This window comes from Rhineura floridana, chromosome 2, assembly GCF_030035675.1.
Source record: "Rhineura floridana isolate rRhiFlo1 chromosome 2, rRhiFlo1.hap2, whole genome shotgun sequence".
In the NCBI taxonomy this organism is placed as follows: Eukaryota; Metazoa; Chordata; class Lepidosauria; order Squamata; family Rhineuridae; genus Rhineura; species Rhineura floridana.
The window spans coordinates 170,293,060-170,308,157 of record NC_084481.1 but is presented as its reverse complement, the minus strand read 5'-3'; the positions used below and the strand labels follow the sequence as shown (position 1 = coordinate 170,308,157).

The 15,098-nt window shown below is 39.7% G+C and overlaps 1 protein-coding gene across 3 annotated transcripts in view; it reads left to right on the top strand.

Annotated features, from left to right (window-relative positions):
- The window catches only part of KNL1 (kinetochore scaffold 1), a 67,526-nt gene that overhangs the window by 10,371 nt on the left and 42,057 nt on the right, over window positions 1–15,098 (top strand). For all 3 annotated transcript variants that reach the window (XM_061611430.1, XM_061611429.1, XM_061611431.1), the window contains exons 6-11: window positions 1,646–1,692; window positions 1,818–1,857; window positions 2,483–2,520; window positions 4,277–4,329; window positions 5,022–9,791; window positions 13,161–13,290. In XM_061611430.1, the coding sequence (XP_061467414.1) occupies window positions 1,646–1,692; window positions 1,818–1,857; window positions 2,483–2,520; window positions 4,277–4,329; window positions 5,022–9,791; window positions 13,161–13,290 (5,078 nt within the window). The remainder of the gene's footprint in view (window positions 1–1,645; window positions 1,693–1,817; window positions 1,858–2,482; window positions 2,521–4,276; window positions 4,330–5,021; window positions 9,792–13,160; window positions 13,291–15,098) is intronic.

Here is a 15,098-nt window from a genome sequence, read left to right as displayed (position 1 = left end):
TTGCACAAGCTGTAGTTTCCGAACCGTCTTCAAAGGCAGCCCCACGTAGAGCGCATTGCAGTAATCTAACTTGGAGGTTACCAGAGCATGGACAACTGAAGCCAGGTTATCCCTGTCCAGATAGGGGCGTAGCCGGGCCACCAACTGAAGTTGGTAGAAGGCACTCCGTGCCACCAAGGCTACCTGAGCCTCAAGTGATAGAGATGGTTCTAGGAGAACCCACAAGCTACGAACCTGCTCCTTCAGGGGGAGTGCAACCCCATCCAGGACAGGTTGGACATCCACCATCAGGCCAGAAGAACCACCCACTAACAGCATCTCAGTCTTGTCTGAATTGAGCCTCAGTTTATTAGCCGTCATCCAGTCCATTGTCGCAGCCAGGCACTGGTTCAGCACATTGACAGCCTCACCTGAAGAAGATGAAAAGGAGAATTAGAGGTGCTTGTCATCAGCATACTGATGGTAATGCACTCCAAAACTCCGGATGACCGCCCCCAACGGTTTCATGTAGATGTTGAACAGCATGGGGGACAGAACGGACCCCTGCGGAACCCCATACTGGAGAGTCCAGGGTGCTGAGCAATGTTCCCCAAACACCACCTTCTGGAGCCAACCTGCCAAGTAGGAGTGGAACCACCGCCATGCAGTCCCTCCCACTCCCAACTCAGCCAGTTTTCCCAGAAGGATACCATGGTCAATGGTATCGAAAGCCACTGAGAGATCAAGAAGAATGAACAGAGTCACACTCCCCCTGTCTCTCTCCCGACAGAGGTCATCTTACAGGGCGACCAAGGCTGTTTCCATGCCAAAACCAGGCCTGAAACCCAACTGAAGTGGATCCAGATAATCGGTCTCATCCAAGAGTGTCTGGAGCTGCCCTGCAACCACTTGTTCAAGGATCTTGCCCAGGAATGGAACATTTGCCACTGGCCTATAGTTATTAAATTTTTCTGGGTCCAGGGAGGGTCTCTTCAGGAGTGGTCTCACTACCACCTCTTTCAGGCGGCCAGGGACCACCGCCTCTCACAGAGAGGCATTAATCACTTCCCTGGCTCAGCTGGCTGTTCCATTCATGCTAGCTTTTATTAGCCAAGAAGGGCAAGGATCTAGCACAGAAGTGGTTGCACGAACCTGTCCAAGCACCTTGTTAACGTCCTCAAGCTGTATCAACTGAAACTCACCCGAGAAATCAGGACAAGGCTGTGCTCTGGATACCTCGCTTGATTCACCAGCTATAACACTGGAGTCTAAGTCCTGGCAGATGCTAAATATTTTACCCTGGAAGTGCCTAGCAAATTCATTACAGCAGGCCTCAGATGGTTCTACCATGTCCTTGGAATTGATAGCAAATGAACAGATGAATTTTAAGAAGGTGTCAAACTCAGTTTGTCAATTATTGTTTAATCAATGCCTTGTTTTGTTTTTACATTTGTTATGTTATAAAGGCTAACTGCCCTATCCACAATAAATTTTAATCTACACACTCTTTGGGAGAATTGGGAGAGTACAGAAATGAGCAGGTGTCTTTGGGGGTGGAGGGGCTCATTCGATCTTTATCTGTGACAGTGTGTGTGTGTGTGTGTGTATTTGTTCACAGAAAATATTTCCAAATAAAAATGTAATTCCTTGTGTGTGTATGTTCTAGGGTCTTCCCATCAGATCCTCAAACTGTCGTGGAATTAGACCATGCCGGTGAGAACATCTGTTCATATTTACATTCTGGGATGATAAAGGAAACCTTGTTACATTCACTGCTATTAGCATATATGCTTGTCATAATGTTGACGTTTCTTTCATAATTTTTTGTTTAATTTTAGAAACAGCAGCAGAAGCAAGGGATCAAGACCCATTTAATCAGTAAGCTTGAAATGCACACTGAACGTATTTATATCCGTTTTGAAATAGTCCCAGACCTGATTTTCAGTCTTATAACACTTGTACCAATGTTGACTGTTTAATGCAGTGCTTCCTAAACATCTGATAACTGGGGCATTTTTTTATATAAATTGAAACTGGAGACTCACTTCTATCTTTCACCTGAAAAGATTTGTTCCTAGAGTGTGCAAGATAGCAATTGTCAACCTCCTTTGAGGTCGTATAATACTGCTGTACCTAGAATGACTGGACTATTCAGTCTCTTTCTTGCTGCACCCTAATATATTTCAGTAGAGACAGTTTTGAAATGATTGGCTTGAAGAAGAGATCCACTGCATAGGAAGCTTCATTTCATGCCTTTGTAGTTGGAAGGGTGATTTCACTGATTGGACATTTCCAAACATCAGTGTTCTCAATAGTGGGTTGGATCTAGATTAAAGCACATGTAACAGGGTAGTAATATCTCTTCATGTTATTGAGACTCTAGGTTTCATAGGAGTACTGGTCTAATTCCAGCAGTTACATTTCTGTTAAATGTTTACGGCTCATTTATTTTTCCTGCTGAGATTATCTCTGATATAAATTCAGTTGTGATTCATTTATTTAGAAATGAAAAACTGGAGGTGGACCTGTGTGAGATCACTGGTAAGTATGAAATCAAAATTAACCTTTAAATATACACAGCTTTTTTGATAGCCTGTTAAACTTCTGTGTAATTAGGTTTTGTAAAGATATTTACTGCTAGGAAGTGACTACTTTTTTGGGGGGGGGAGACTTGTGGTAGTGAAGCCTCTGATCCCAAACTGGCTCAAGTCATGTGGTGCCACAGAGAGTTAGATTGCTTAGAGAACTAAACAGTTTGTAGTCCAGCTTCTGTGAAGATGAAGTAATTGTCCATTGGGGATTTGTAGAGCAACTGAAACTACACCTTACACTGGGCTGTGGGAGGTTTGCATTGAGTGGAAATATACCACTACTCAGCTCTACTGGGTGGAGCTGGCACAGGGGTAAGGCCAAATTATCAACCTGCTACCTTCCATTGCAGCTGCCATGAGCAGCCAGGCTGTGGGTGCAAGCGGTTGGGAGGGTTGGGTTGCATCCTAAAATATCACATAGGCTGGCTAGAGATGAGGACCAGGTCATGCAGTAAAGAGCCCAGAGGAAGAGAGACTGAAGAAAGAGTGCAGAGTAGGCAAGGAACTGAGAGGAGAGCCCTATAGTAACCCTAGGTGAGGGTGAGGCTTGAGGAAAGGGGCAGAGGAGACAGGGAATTGAGGGAAGCAGGGGCTAGTCAGGCGAGAGAGAGGATAGTCTGAAGAAACTTCACTATATGTAACAGTAGGGAGTCTAATCTGTTGCTGGGATGAGGAGAGGGGGCAGTCCAAGAGGTAGAGTAGCTAACGGAAATCAGACTAAGTAGGGTAGTGGTCTGAAATGAAGGAACCCAAGGAAGCAAGGACAATGGAAACATGGCTCCTCTTCAATGCCAAGGAGAAAGTAGGACTTGGGGCAGAACCACATATAAGACGGGGTGGCTGACCTTTCCCCCCAATCCTTTTTTGGTCCTTGTCCAGTATTCTGTGGGCCACATGGCTGATGACTAGGAAAGGGGTCATTTCCATTCCCATAATTCTACCCCAGACTCATATCTACTTAATTTTTTCCCCATTTTTGCCACTGCTACCAAATATGTGAGATCTTTTTTTTGGAGGGGACTTGCATGGGAGTGTGTGAGTTAACTCTTCTGATATAGGGCCTCTGGATGGGAGGGGCTCTGCATTAGGCAGAACGGAAGTAGTCAGGGGAAGAAAGGATCCAAGAGCGCTTAGGGTTACTAGGGCTGAGCCTTTTTGGCCATACTCAGCCCTCCAATGGACAATTTTTACTTTAAAAAAGGACAAATTGGGTGTGTGTGTGTGTATGTGTCAAAATCCATTTGGCATTTTAAAAAATTGATACTTTGGGGGAGCAGAAAAAAACTTTTGGTATCACAGTAGGGTACCTATGGGAGCATTTAGTATACCATTTTCCCCCCCAAAAATTTAATTGGATTGATTTGGGAGGTCTTGCGGGGCCAATTTTTTTTGGCATTCCAATGGGAGCAGTCAGTATAAAATGAAAAGGGGGTACAAAATGCATCCTGCAGATTAGCCACCCTGGCATAGAGTCTGAGAGAAAAATTAAGCTAGTGTGGCTTCTACTGTCACTGCAGTACTATGACCTAGCAAACCTAAGGTGGCAAGGTCAGCCAAGAAGAGCAGAAAGTATGAATTCCATGCACTGATTCAAACTAACTGGTTTCAGGCTTCTAGTTTCTGCATGGTTTATTTAAAAGCTGCATGCAACATAGTATTATGCTGACCAAAATAGAAATGTAACTCTTTTTTTTCCTTCTCAAAAGGGATGAACACTTTACTTCATGCCCCCATTCAGACGTCTTTGCAGCAATTAGAGGTAAAAACACAGGGATTTCTTCGATTAACACAATACTTTAAATACAGGATGTCAATCTGTATACAATGTAATAAAATATTAAAGAAAATATAACTGTCAGAACAAGTCCTCAAAAAGTTACTGCATCTCTCATATATATGTTAGTTTGAGGGGAAGCATTCTGAAGCACCTAGTATAAATCTTTTAGAGTTGCTCATTGGCTTCTGCAATAGTTCATACCGTAAACATAGTAAGATGATTGGAGGCCATGATGCAGTTCCCACAATAGGGCCCCCTTCCCCCCAAAAGGAATGGATGAAATAAGGTACCACAAAATAAGTCTTGTAATGGCTTGCATAGAAGATTTAACTGGTGAACTTAGCTTTACAATGTAAAATCTTGTAGACCAGCTTTTGCCAACTTGGTGCCCTACACATATTATTGGGCTACAACTCTCGTCCCAGTTCCCATCATGCCATGGTGGCTTGAGCTGATGGGAGTTGTAGTCCAACACTGGAGGGCACCAAGTTGGTGAAAGCTGCTGCTGACAAATTAAAGTGTGACACAAGATACTTACTAATTTTCTTGTTTATTTAAGCAGTCAGCAGTGTAAACGAGCCTTACAGTTTTAGTATCTGTGAAACCTAGGTTAAATATAAGTAGCTATTTAAGTACTTAAAAGTATCAGTAAACTGTTTAATTTCTTTTAACAGGGTTATAAAGTAAACACTGGGCAAGAATGGGACAAAATGGACAAAACACTAATCTTTTCAGAGGACAATGAAATGGACATGACATCTGGTCATACTATAATAATTAATCATGCTGTTGGAACCTGTCAAGAAACTGATGGGCCCAGAAAAATAGATTTCAAATCATTTTCAACTGAGTTAAAATCAAATCACGAAGCTACACAAATGAATGAATTCAGCTTCCCCAAAGGCCCTACAAAGGTGAATGATACATGTTTATCTCAACAGAAGACAAACACTGAAAACACACAGAAAATTAACTTTGATGATTTTTTGAAAAGCTTGAAGTCAGCTAAATTGTTTCCTTCACCCATTGCTGATATTGTTCCTTCAGAGACTCGAGAAAGAAATAGGTGTTCTTCAAATGAGAATATATGTTCCCACTTGCAAGGGGAAAATTGCAACATGGCGACCGTCTTTAGAAGACTAAATAATAGGCAAAACTGTGTAACATCTATTCTGTCTAATGAAAAGACGACTGCTCCTCCTACTTGGTGTGTCGCAGAACAGTTAGGTTGTGGAGAAGCGACTCTGGCTTGTGGAAAAGAAAGTATGGACATGATTATTACTAATACAGAAAGTGTTTTGCCACCTGAAACTAAGTCACTTAACATGATGAATCAACAGGAGAATCTTGGGGGAAAATATTCAGTCACTTATGACATGGATAGCTGTAGATTAAAGACTTCTAGTTATCAGCTTGGTATTCAGAAGGATCCAGCTATGTGCATTAATGAAATAACTGTAAACAATAAAGAAACAGGTGTTAACATAAAACATGCTAATAGGGATGCCTCAGTGGCTTGTTATCAGGGAACTAGTACAATACCCATGCCCGTCACTACTGTGCCTGTTCTTCATGATGATAAAACTAGCTTCTATGCAGATATGGAAATGACTAAGAATTACACAGGTTTAGTCTGGGATCAAAATTCTAAGGTAATAGGCAATTTTGTTGATGGAGCTTTTGAAAAACAGAGAAACGATGTCTCCAGGCTAATGGAGGGAACTGTTTCTAGAGAGGTCCATCTGGACATTACTCAAAATCAACTTTCCACAAATTCTTTTCTAAATCATGTGCAATGTTCTAACAGTGGAATAGCTGTACCAAATCAAGAGGTTATTTGTGATAATTTGGGGCTACTAAATTCAAGAATAAATGCTGGTGCACGGACATCCTACCTTCCTCAGAGGAATGAAAATGCTCCGCTTGCTTCCTTGCCAAGTGAGAAGGCAGCTTTCTTTGCAAAAAACATCAACTTAAATAGAAGTCAAGCTGCCACGAGTTATGGAAACAAATCAGGGAGTCAGTTTCTTTTCCTATGTGATGACATCACACAACAGACTCGTACAACAGCAGTAATTAATGGAAACGGTGGGCTTTCAAATAATGCAACATCCTTCATTTCTGCAGATAAAACTGCTGTATTTGGATCCGGTGAGGACATGGAAATAACTAAACCCATAACATACATAGTTGATAATTCTCTAAATACTGCTGGATTCCAGGATATGCCACAGCAAGAAATGAGAGCTGGTCAGAAAAGTGCAACTCACTTAGATAGTGATAAGACTGTTGTATTTTCCTTGAATGAAGACAATAAAATGGAGATGACCAAGAGCTGTACAGTAGTGGTAAACTATGATGATATGCAGCAGTGTGAAAGAACTCCTCAAGTGCTCTCCTTACAACCTGTAGATAAAACTGTTTATCTTAATGACATGGATGAGACTAAAGTCATAGCAGGCGTAACAGATCAGCCAGTAGAAAATGCTGGTGCCCATGCTGCACAAAACCACCGTGAGATTGGATCAGCCAAAGACAGAACTGTCATCTTTTTGCTTACTGATGAGAATGAAATGGAAATTACCAGGAGCCACACAGTGGCATTAAACCATGATGCTGTCACCCAAGGTGAAGACATTCCTATTGCATCAATTGTGTCTTCAAATAAAGCTGCCACACTTACACTGAGTGAGGATATGGAGATAACTAACCCAATTGCATGTGTAATTGATAAATCCCTGAGAAGTATAACTGACTCCCTAGCAGAACCACAGCAAAATATAAGAACTGGTAAGAAAAACGTAACTGGATCAGCTTGTGACAAGACTGTTTTATTTTCCCTGAGTGAAGACAATGAAATGAAACTTACCAAGAGCTTTTCAGTGACAGTAGAGGGAGCTCCTCAAGTGCTATCCAAAATCCCTGCAGGGAGAACCAGCAGGTCTGTATGTAGCAGTAACATGGCAGTAACTAAGTCCACATCTCTTGTTCCAGCAGATGAAACTGTGGTGTTTATGCAGAATGATGACATGGAAATAACTAAGCCCTTGTCGCACACAATAAATACATCTCTAGAAGATACTGGTTTTAAGCCTTTGCCACTGAAGAAAAAAGTAATTGGCAAGGTGATTCTGTCTGGATTAGCCAAGGAAGAGACTGTGTGTCTCCTGCCTGAAGACAATGAGATGGAGTTTACGAGGAGCCATACAGTGACAGTCAACAGTGATATTATACCGCAAGTCAAGATAGCTACTCAAGTACTGTCCTCAGCTCCTGCGCATAAAAACAGTTTGTCCGCATGCAGCAGTGATGGAACCATAACTAAATCTACACCTTTTGTTCCTGCAGATAAAACTATGATGTTTATGTGTAACAATGACATGGATATAACAAGGCCCATATCAGGTGCATTTCTGAAAAATAGATGTTTCAGATCTTTGCCACAGACAGAGACTAGCAAGATCACGTTATCAGGATCAGTTAAAGACAGCACTACTGTTCTCACACTACATGATAATGAAATGGAAATAACAAAGTGCCATACAGTAGCAGTTAACCATGATATCATCTCCCAGTCAGAAATAATTCCTCAGGTACTGTTTCACCAGGGTAATATGGACATCACAGGATCTTACACTGTTACTAAAAATCCTAAGGAAAATTTGCACAAGAATGTGATGAAATTGGGGGTGCATGCTGAACAGGAGCCCTCTTCAGACGAAATGGTGGCATTAGCTATGGCTGACACAGAAATTGTTAAAAGGCATACATTGTCATTTGATAACAGAACAAGCCTGGATTGCCTGTCAGCCAGCCAAACTAAGCCCCTATGCCATCTCAATAAGACTAATGCATTCACATTTCACCAGGATGGCACAGAAGTCACTGGCTTGCGACCTAATACGGTTGATAATGGGATCCTGGAGGGCTCTGAGAAACAAGAAATGGCGAGGAAAAACATACAACAGAATTTGGGTAATGTAGCTTTCCCTACATGTGGGGAGAAAATACAAGATACAGAAGCTATAAGAAATCACACAGTTACCACTTTTAACCCTAACAACTATGTGCCTGATGGTGAGAAACAAATATCAAAGTCCTCCACAAGGTCAAAAGAAAAGACAGTTGCATTTTCAGATCCTGACAACATGGAGGTAAATGCTGTTAAAAACCATTATATACGTTCCCAGGCCAAATCTAACTCTGAATTTCCTGCTTCAGTGGTTACTTTTGGGGGGGAAATTGATAATGATACACCTAAAATGTCCATTTGTGCTGCCAATGTGATGCTACCTATGCCTATGGATGTTGTCCAAGAGCAACAGAACTCTTTGAAAACCCAAGCAAAACAACTAGGATCCTGGACATCTAAAACTAATCATTTTCCAAAGGAAGCCACATCAAATTATGGAAATTGTGAAGACAAAGATTTTATGTTTCCAGCTAAAATGCCAGCCCCAGATCCAACGTTATCTGAGGAAACCCTTGATTTAAACAGAGAGAGAATGTGCATATTTATTAGTGAAAGCAAGAGCCTTAAAGATGATCCAAGGAAGTTGTTTCAATCAATACAGGATGGTAGCTTTGTTGGAGAAACAGATACTTTTCCAATTGATAAAATAACTCAGAAATATAATACTGTGTTATGTGACTGGGGTAGCACTGCGAAAGATAAGAACTTGGACTGTCCTTCCATCAATAACTCTTCTACAGAAGAAGAACCAAGCATTTTACCTAAACAATCTGATATTATCAGTGACTGCTCAAAGTTAAAAGACATTGGGAAGAAGTCTGAACTTTTCCAACACGCTCAAAATGTTGGGTCCAATTTTGGGAAAGAATTGCCCAAACTGACAGTGAAGCCAGGTGATCCTTTGGGGTTGAGAGAAGATGTCAAAAAAAAATCCAGTCCTCCCATTGGTTCTAATGAGGGGACAGTTACTGGTTTTACAGAAGGTGTTACTCTCAGTTTGCCCTTAAATACCAGATTTAATGATAGCTGTAAAATAAAAAAAATACCCCTGGGTATCTTCCCACCAAAACTGCCAAATAAAAGGAAATCTGTTGTTTCTAATGTAGCAGATATTAATGCCAGATCAGAAGAGAGAATAGAAGCTCAAGGTTCACAAGTCTCTCTGCTCATGAAGAGATCCTCAGACAAAGTTACACAAAACTCGAGTCCATCTCATTATATAGGGGAAGAATTGCTTCCTGCATGTGTAGATGACATGGATTCTAACGAGTCTCTAAGCTGTGAAATGCCAGAAAAGCTCTGTGATAGGATGAATGAAAAAGAGATTATCGATAAGGAAAGCCATTTATTTGAAATATTTGAAACTAATAATAGACAGAAAAGAGCTTTGAATCAAGAGGATGAGGACCTTCAGCAAGAAAAGAAGCTCAAGGTAGACGAGGGCTGGAATGCTACTGCAGAGTTAAAGCAGGTAGGTTGTAAGACCACTGCTTGGCATTTGGTCATTTTTTCCTCAAGTCTGTAAAATCAGTTTCTATTAATTACAGAATGAAATACATATTTAACAGTGGTTTCATTCTAAAGAAAGCTGAACTAGTGTAGTACCTATAAATTCCTGAGGTGGTCTTCGGCAAGTGATTATTCTTTCACATATAATGGTGTGCTCCCACCTTAGTAAAATATTGTAATATTTTAATCTGTAATTTATAGGACTATTGTAAGAGTAGCTGGGTAATGTATATGTATATGGAGAACTTAACTTGTATTATCCACAAGCTTTCCTTTGTCTGCTTGTGCATTTTTCACCCAACAATCAGCAAGAACCTGTTTCACTATTTTTCTGAGATTTTTCTTTCACTGGAATTCGTTTGTGCCGAATACCATTAACCTCTTGTTAGTAGACTAGGATCATGAAGAGTGATGCACAGTTTCAAATCTGTTCATGTCCATTTTTTGGAGTTCTACCTTATACTACTGCACACACAGTTAAGCTAAATATAGTTAAGTTTCTTGTTGCGCTTTCTACATTTATGTGTTTTCTACAAAGTTAAATGAGGTTTGAAGCAACACATAGATGCTAAGCTTAGTTTTAATGCATAGTTTTAATATAATTTATAATGTTGTTGTTGTTGTTGTTGTTATGTGCCTTCAAGTCGATTACGACTTATGGTGACCCTATGAATCAGTGAGAGAGCCAGTGTGGTGTAGTGGTTAAGGTGCTGGACTACGACCTGGGAGACCAGGGTTCGAATCCTCACACAGCCATGAAGCGCAATGGGTGACCTTAGGCCAGTCACTGCCTCTCAGCCTCAGAGGAAGGCAATGGTAAACCCCCTCTGAATACCGCTTGCCATGAAAACCCTAGGTTGCCATAAGTCGGGATCGACTTGAAGGCAGTCCATTTCCATTTCATGAATCAGTGACCTCCAGTAGCATCTGTCATGAACCACCCTGTTCAGATCTTGTAAGTTCAGGTCTGTGGCTTCCTTTATGGAATCAATCCATCTCTTGTTTGGCCTTCCTCTTTTTCTACTCCCTTCTGCTTTTCCCAGCATTATTATCTTTTCTAATGAATCACGTCTTCTCATTATGTGTCCAAAGTATGATAACTTCAGTTTTATCATTTTAGCTTCTAGTGATAATTCTGGTTTAATTTGTTCTAACTCCCAATTATTTGTCATTCTCATGGTCTATGGTATGCACAAAGCTCTCCTCCAACACTACATTTCAAATGAATTGATTTTTCTCTTATCCGCTTTTTTCACTGTCCAACTTACACATACATACATAGAGATCAGGAATACCATGATCTGAATGATCCTGACTTTAGTGTTCAGTGATCCATCTTTGCATTTGAGGATCTTTTCTAGTTCTCTCATAGCTGCCCTCCCTAGTCCTAGCCTTTTTCTGATTTCTTCACTGTTGTCTCCATTTTGGTTAATGACTGTGCCAACGTATTGATAATCCTTCACAAGTTCAGTGTCCTCGTTTTCATATTAAGGCAATCGTTTGATAATTTCTGCATTCCCTGGGATCCCCTTTCTTTGGGATTGGGATGTATATTGAACGCTTCCAGTCTGTGGACCATTGTTTAGTTTTCCATATTTGTTAACAATTTTTTGTCAAAATTTGGACAGATTCAGTCTCAGCAGCTTGTAGCAACTATATTGGTATGCCATCTGTTCCTGGTGATTTGTTTCTTCCAACTATTTTAAGGGCAGCTTTCACCTCACATTCTAAAATTTTTGGTTCTTCATCATACGGTTCCTCCATAAATGAATCTGTCATCCTGGCATCTCTTTTATATAGTTCTTCTGTGTATTGCTTCCATCTTCCTTTTACTTCATCTCAGTCAGTCAGTGTATTCTCCTGTTGATTATTCAACATCCCTACTCTTGGTTTAAATTTCCCTTTCATTTCTCTAATCTTTTGGAACAGGGCTCTTGTTCTTCCCTTTTTGTTGTCCTCTTCTATTTCTATACAATAACTATTGTAATAGTTCTCTTTGTTCCTACTTACTAGACACTGTATTGTTGCATTTAGGGTTCTAACCATGTTTCTATAATGTTATAATATATTAATAATATAAAATATATTTTCAGATCAATTGACATCTTAATGACATTTTAAACAGATTTCTTGAATGTTTGCTCTACTTAAGAACTTATTTTGTAAATTCTGTTGAGCAAACAATCAGGAAATGCAATCATAGAGTTGGGGGGAGCCTTGTACTCCTTCTGTATACTTGATGCATGATAGACATGCTGTGCTATCCTATATGTTGAGTTCAATAGACCTTTATCCCAGGTAAGTGAATATAGGATTGCAGCCTAACAGTCTCCCTGTGACTTTAACAATGTATACATGCTGCTATAGAGCATCTTAAAAATTGCTTCTTATTTTATTTCTTACCCACCCTTCACAGTGAGGTCCTAGGGCAGGTTACAACAATTTAAAAATAAAAAGTTAGAACAAATTATAGTCAAGAGAATAGGGTGGGTCCTTGTGATACCTATACGGCCCAGGTCCAGGCTATCTGTTAGACCCTATACGAGCCTGCCCGGGCCCTGAGATCTTCAGGAGAGGCCCTTCTCTCAGTCCCAACACCCTCGCAAGTGCGATTGGTTGGGACGCAAGATAGGGCCTTCTCGGTGGCTGCTCCTAAGTTCTGGAACTCACTTCCTAGGGAGGCACGAATGGCCCCCTCCTTGCCATCCTTCCGTCGGCAAGTAAAGACTTTTTTATTCCGACAGGCTTTTGGGATAGAAGGTGTTTAGGATTGGGCTTTACAAGGCTTGTTTTAATGTTTTATATTATTATCTGTATTATTTTAAATTGTTTTTAGATTTTTAAGTGCCTTTTATGGTTTTAAGGTTGTGCATAGTTTAATTGCATTTTAATTGTATGTTTTTCTATGTTTTTAACTACACGTAGTTTTATTTGTAAGCCACCCTGAGTTCCAGTTTGGAAAAAGGGCGGGGTAAAAATAAAGTTTCAAAATAAAGTTTCAATTCAATTCAATATCTCAGGTGTCAAAGGCCAGGATTATGAAGTGCATCTTCAGCATATGGTGGAAGCTTCATAATGAAGATGTCAGGCATACCTCTGCAGGGAGCTTAGGGGCTCCTCCAGAGAACAGCCTTCCCCAGGCTGCCAACCAAAATTTCTGAAGGCAGTGGAATTACCAAGAAGGCTCCCTCTACTGATCTTAAAACCCAAGAGGGTCCATAGGGAAGGAAGCAGACTTTCAGATATTTGGTGATCTACAACAAACAATTAGAAATACTTTGGTTGGTATACCTATAAAATAATCTTGTCTATCTAACTCTTTTAATTTTAGCCCCTTTCCAGCACAATGGTAGCTCATGAAGGTAAAAATGTTCCAGACGTGATAACTAGAAATCTGGAAAAGACGCAAAGCAGCAACAGCAGCTCTTTGGATTCCATTAAGACTGATACAGACTTTACTAGTAAGAATTCTTTCTAGCCTGATTATTTTGATTTCAACTAACCCAGTAGAGAATGGAGCACTATGATACTGTGTATGTGACAATTTTTTTTTTCAGTGGTAGAAGGTATATAGGTGTGACTGGCTTCAGATGCAGGCCTCTGTAAAATGAAATGCACAAGCTTCTAAATGAGACATACTGTTATCTTTCTATGTTTAGTATCATCATCTATAGGGTTCAGTGGAATTTCTTAAAATAACTTGCCAAAAGATTACAACCTGATTTGCACCCATACACATAGTATTGCATCTTTGGACAACCATGCTCCTTTTGCAAGCCCATCAAGTGTGAAACATTACAACAAAAACGTTTTGAATTTCAACAAGATCTTAAATTCAGGAATGATGGAGGAGAGGAGTTTGCACAATTTCCCTCTCTCAGAAACCTGGTATTTCCCCCACCCACTGACCTTGACCTTCTGATGAGACTTTTGGGAGGGTGCAGGAAGGCAGGCAAGCAAGTGAAACTTTTATTCTGTGAACTTCCTTAACGTATCTTGGGAGCCAAAACACCATATCTAATGAAGCTCTGGAATCTTTTTCATGACAAATATATTGAAAAAAGTAAACAGGTCCTCTACTCCCATACAGTTTTCAGTCATACCCTTAGCACAATCAATCCTTTCTCCTTCTCTGCATGCCATGGTGCACAAACAAATTCAGAAAAGCAAATAAAGTCAAGGTCTAATCAGACATGATATGATTCTAAAATATAGAAATGAATAGTGGAAAAAATAGTCTTTGCTAATAGCTGACAGAATACACAATAATGCCCAATTTCAAATGCACATGCACTTTACTACACAGGGTGTGATATGAATTGTTAGCTGTATAGACGAAATATACATACACTCGCAATGGCAACACAGCAATAAAATGCAGAGTTGTACAAATACAGAAATATAAAATGCAAAGGTAAAATGCACAACAAATCTCAAATACTATGCCAAATATGCCAAACACGTTTTGACTTGATTCAAGTTTTCATCAGTGGCATCTATTCAGAGAGCTTCTGTCTGTGCGTGGATTCAGGTTATACAATGCTTAATATATATATATAAAACAAAGATATATGAAAATGCTTTTTATGAACCCCAAAAGTGTACCAATTCATACTAAAAATATACTAAAAATTAAAAATCAGGCTTACCAAATAAACTATGTTGCTGCTGCAGATATCATTTATGAAAATAATTTTGCAATTCTTCTGTAAAGCAGCATGATATAAGCCTCTGTAAACATAACTACTAAGAATTATATTCCAGTTCAGGCAAGAATATAAAACAGAATTTATCTCAATTATCCATGAAAAATACACCGAACTGTAGGCACATAACAACAACAATAATAATGACTCAGCATCCAGTATAAGGATGATGCAATGTTGAGTTGTTCAGGGCTGATGCAATGCTAACACCCCTGTAAATGGGCTTCATTCTGTCAGTACTTAACATATTTAGTACAATTTAGTACAATTTACAGTGCTTGGTGTGTAATATATAAAGAATCATGAATCATTTAAGCAGAGCCAAAAAGACTCACAGACAATAGCTAGGAATAACCAATAAATAAATCTATGAACAGAAAGATATAATACTACATAATAGGCATCCAATCTAGTTCTTCATTTAACCCATTTGGCATTAAAGTATCTAACCTGTATATCCAAAATATTTCCCTCCTTAACTGTTTACACAATTCTTTACCTGAAATTTTAATTTTTTCTGCACACCAATAGAAGAGATTTCTCATCATGTTTAAATTCCAAAA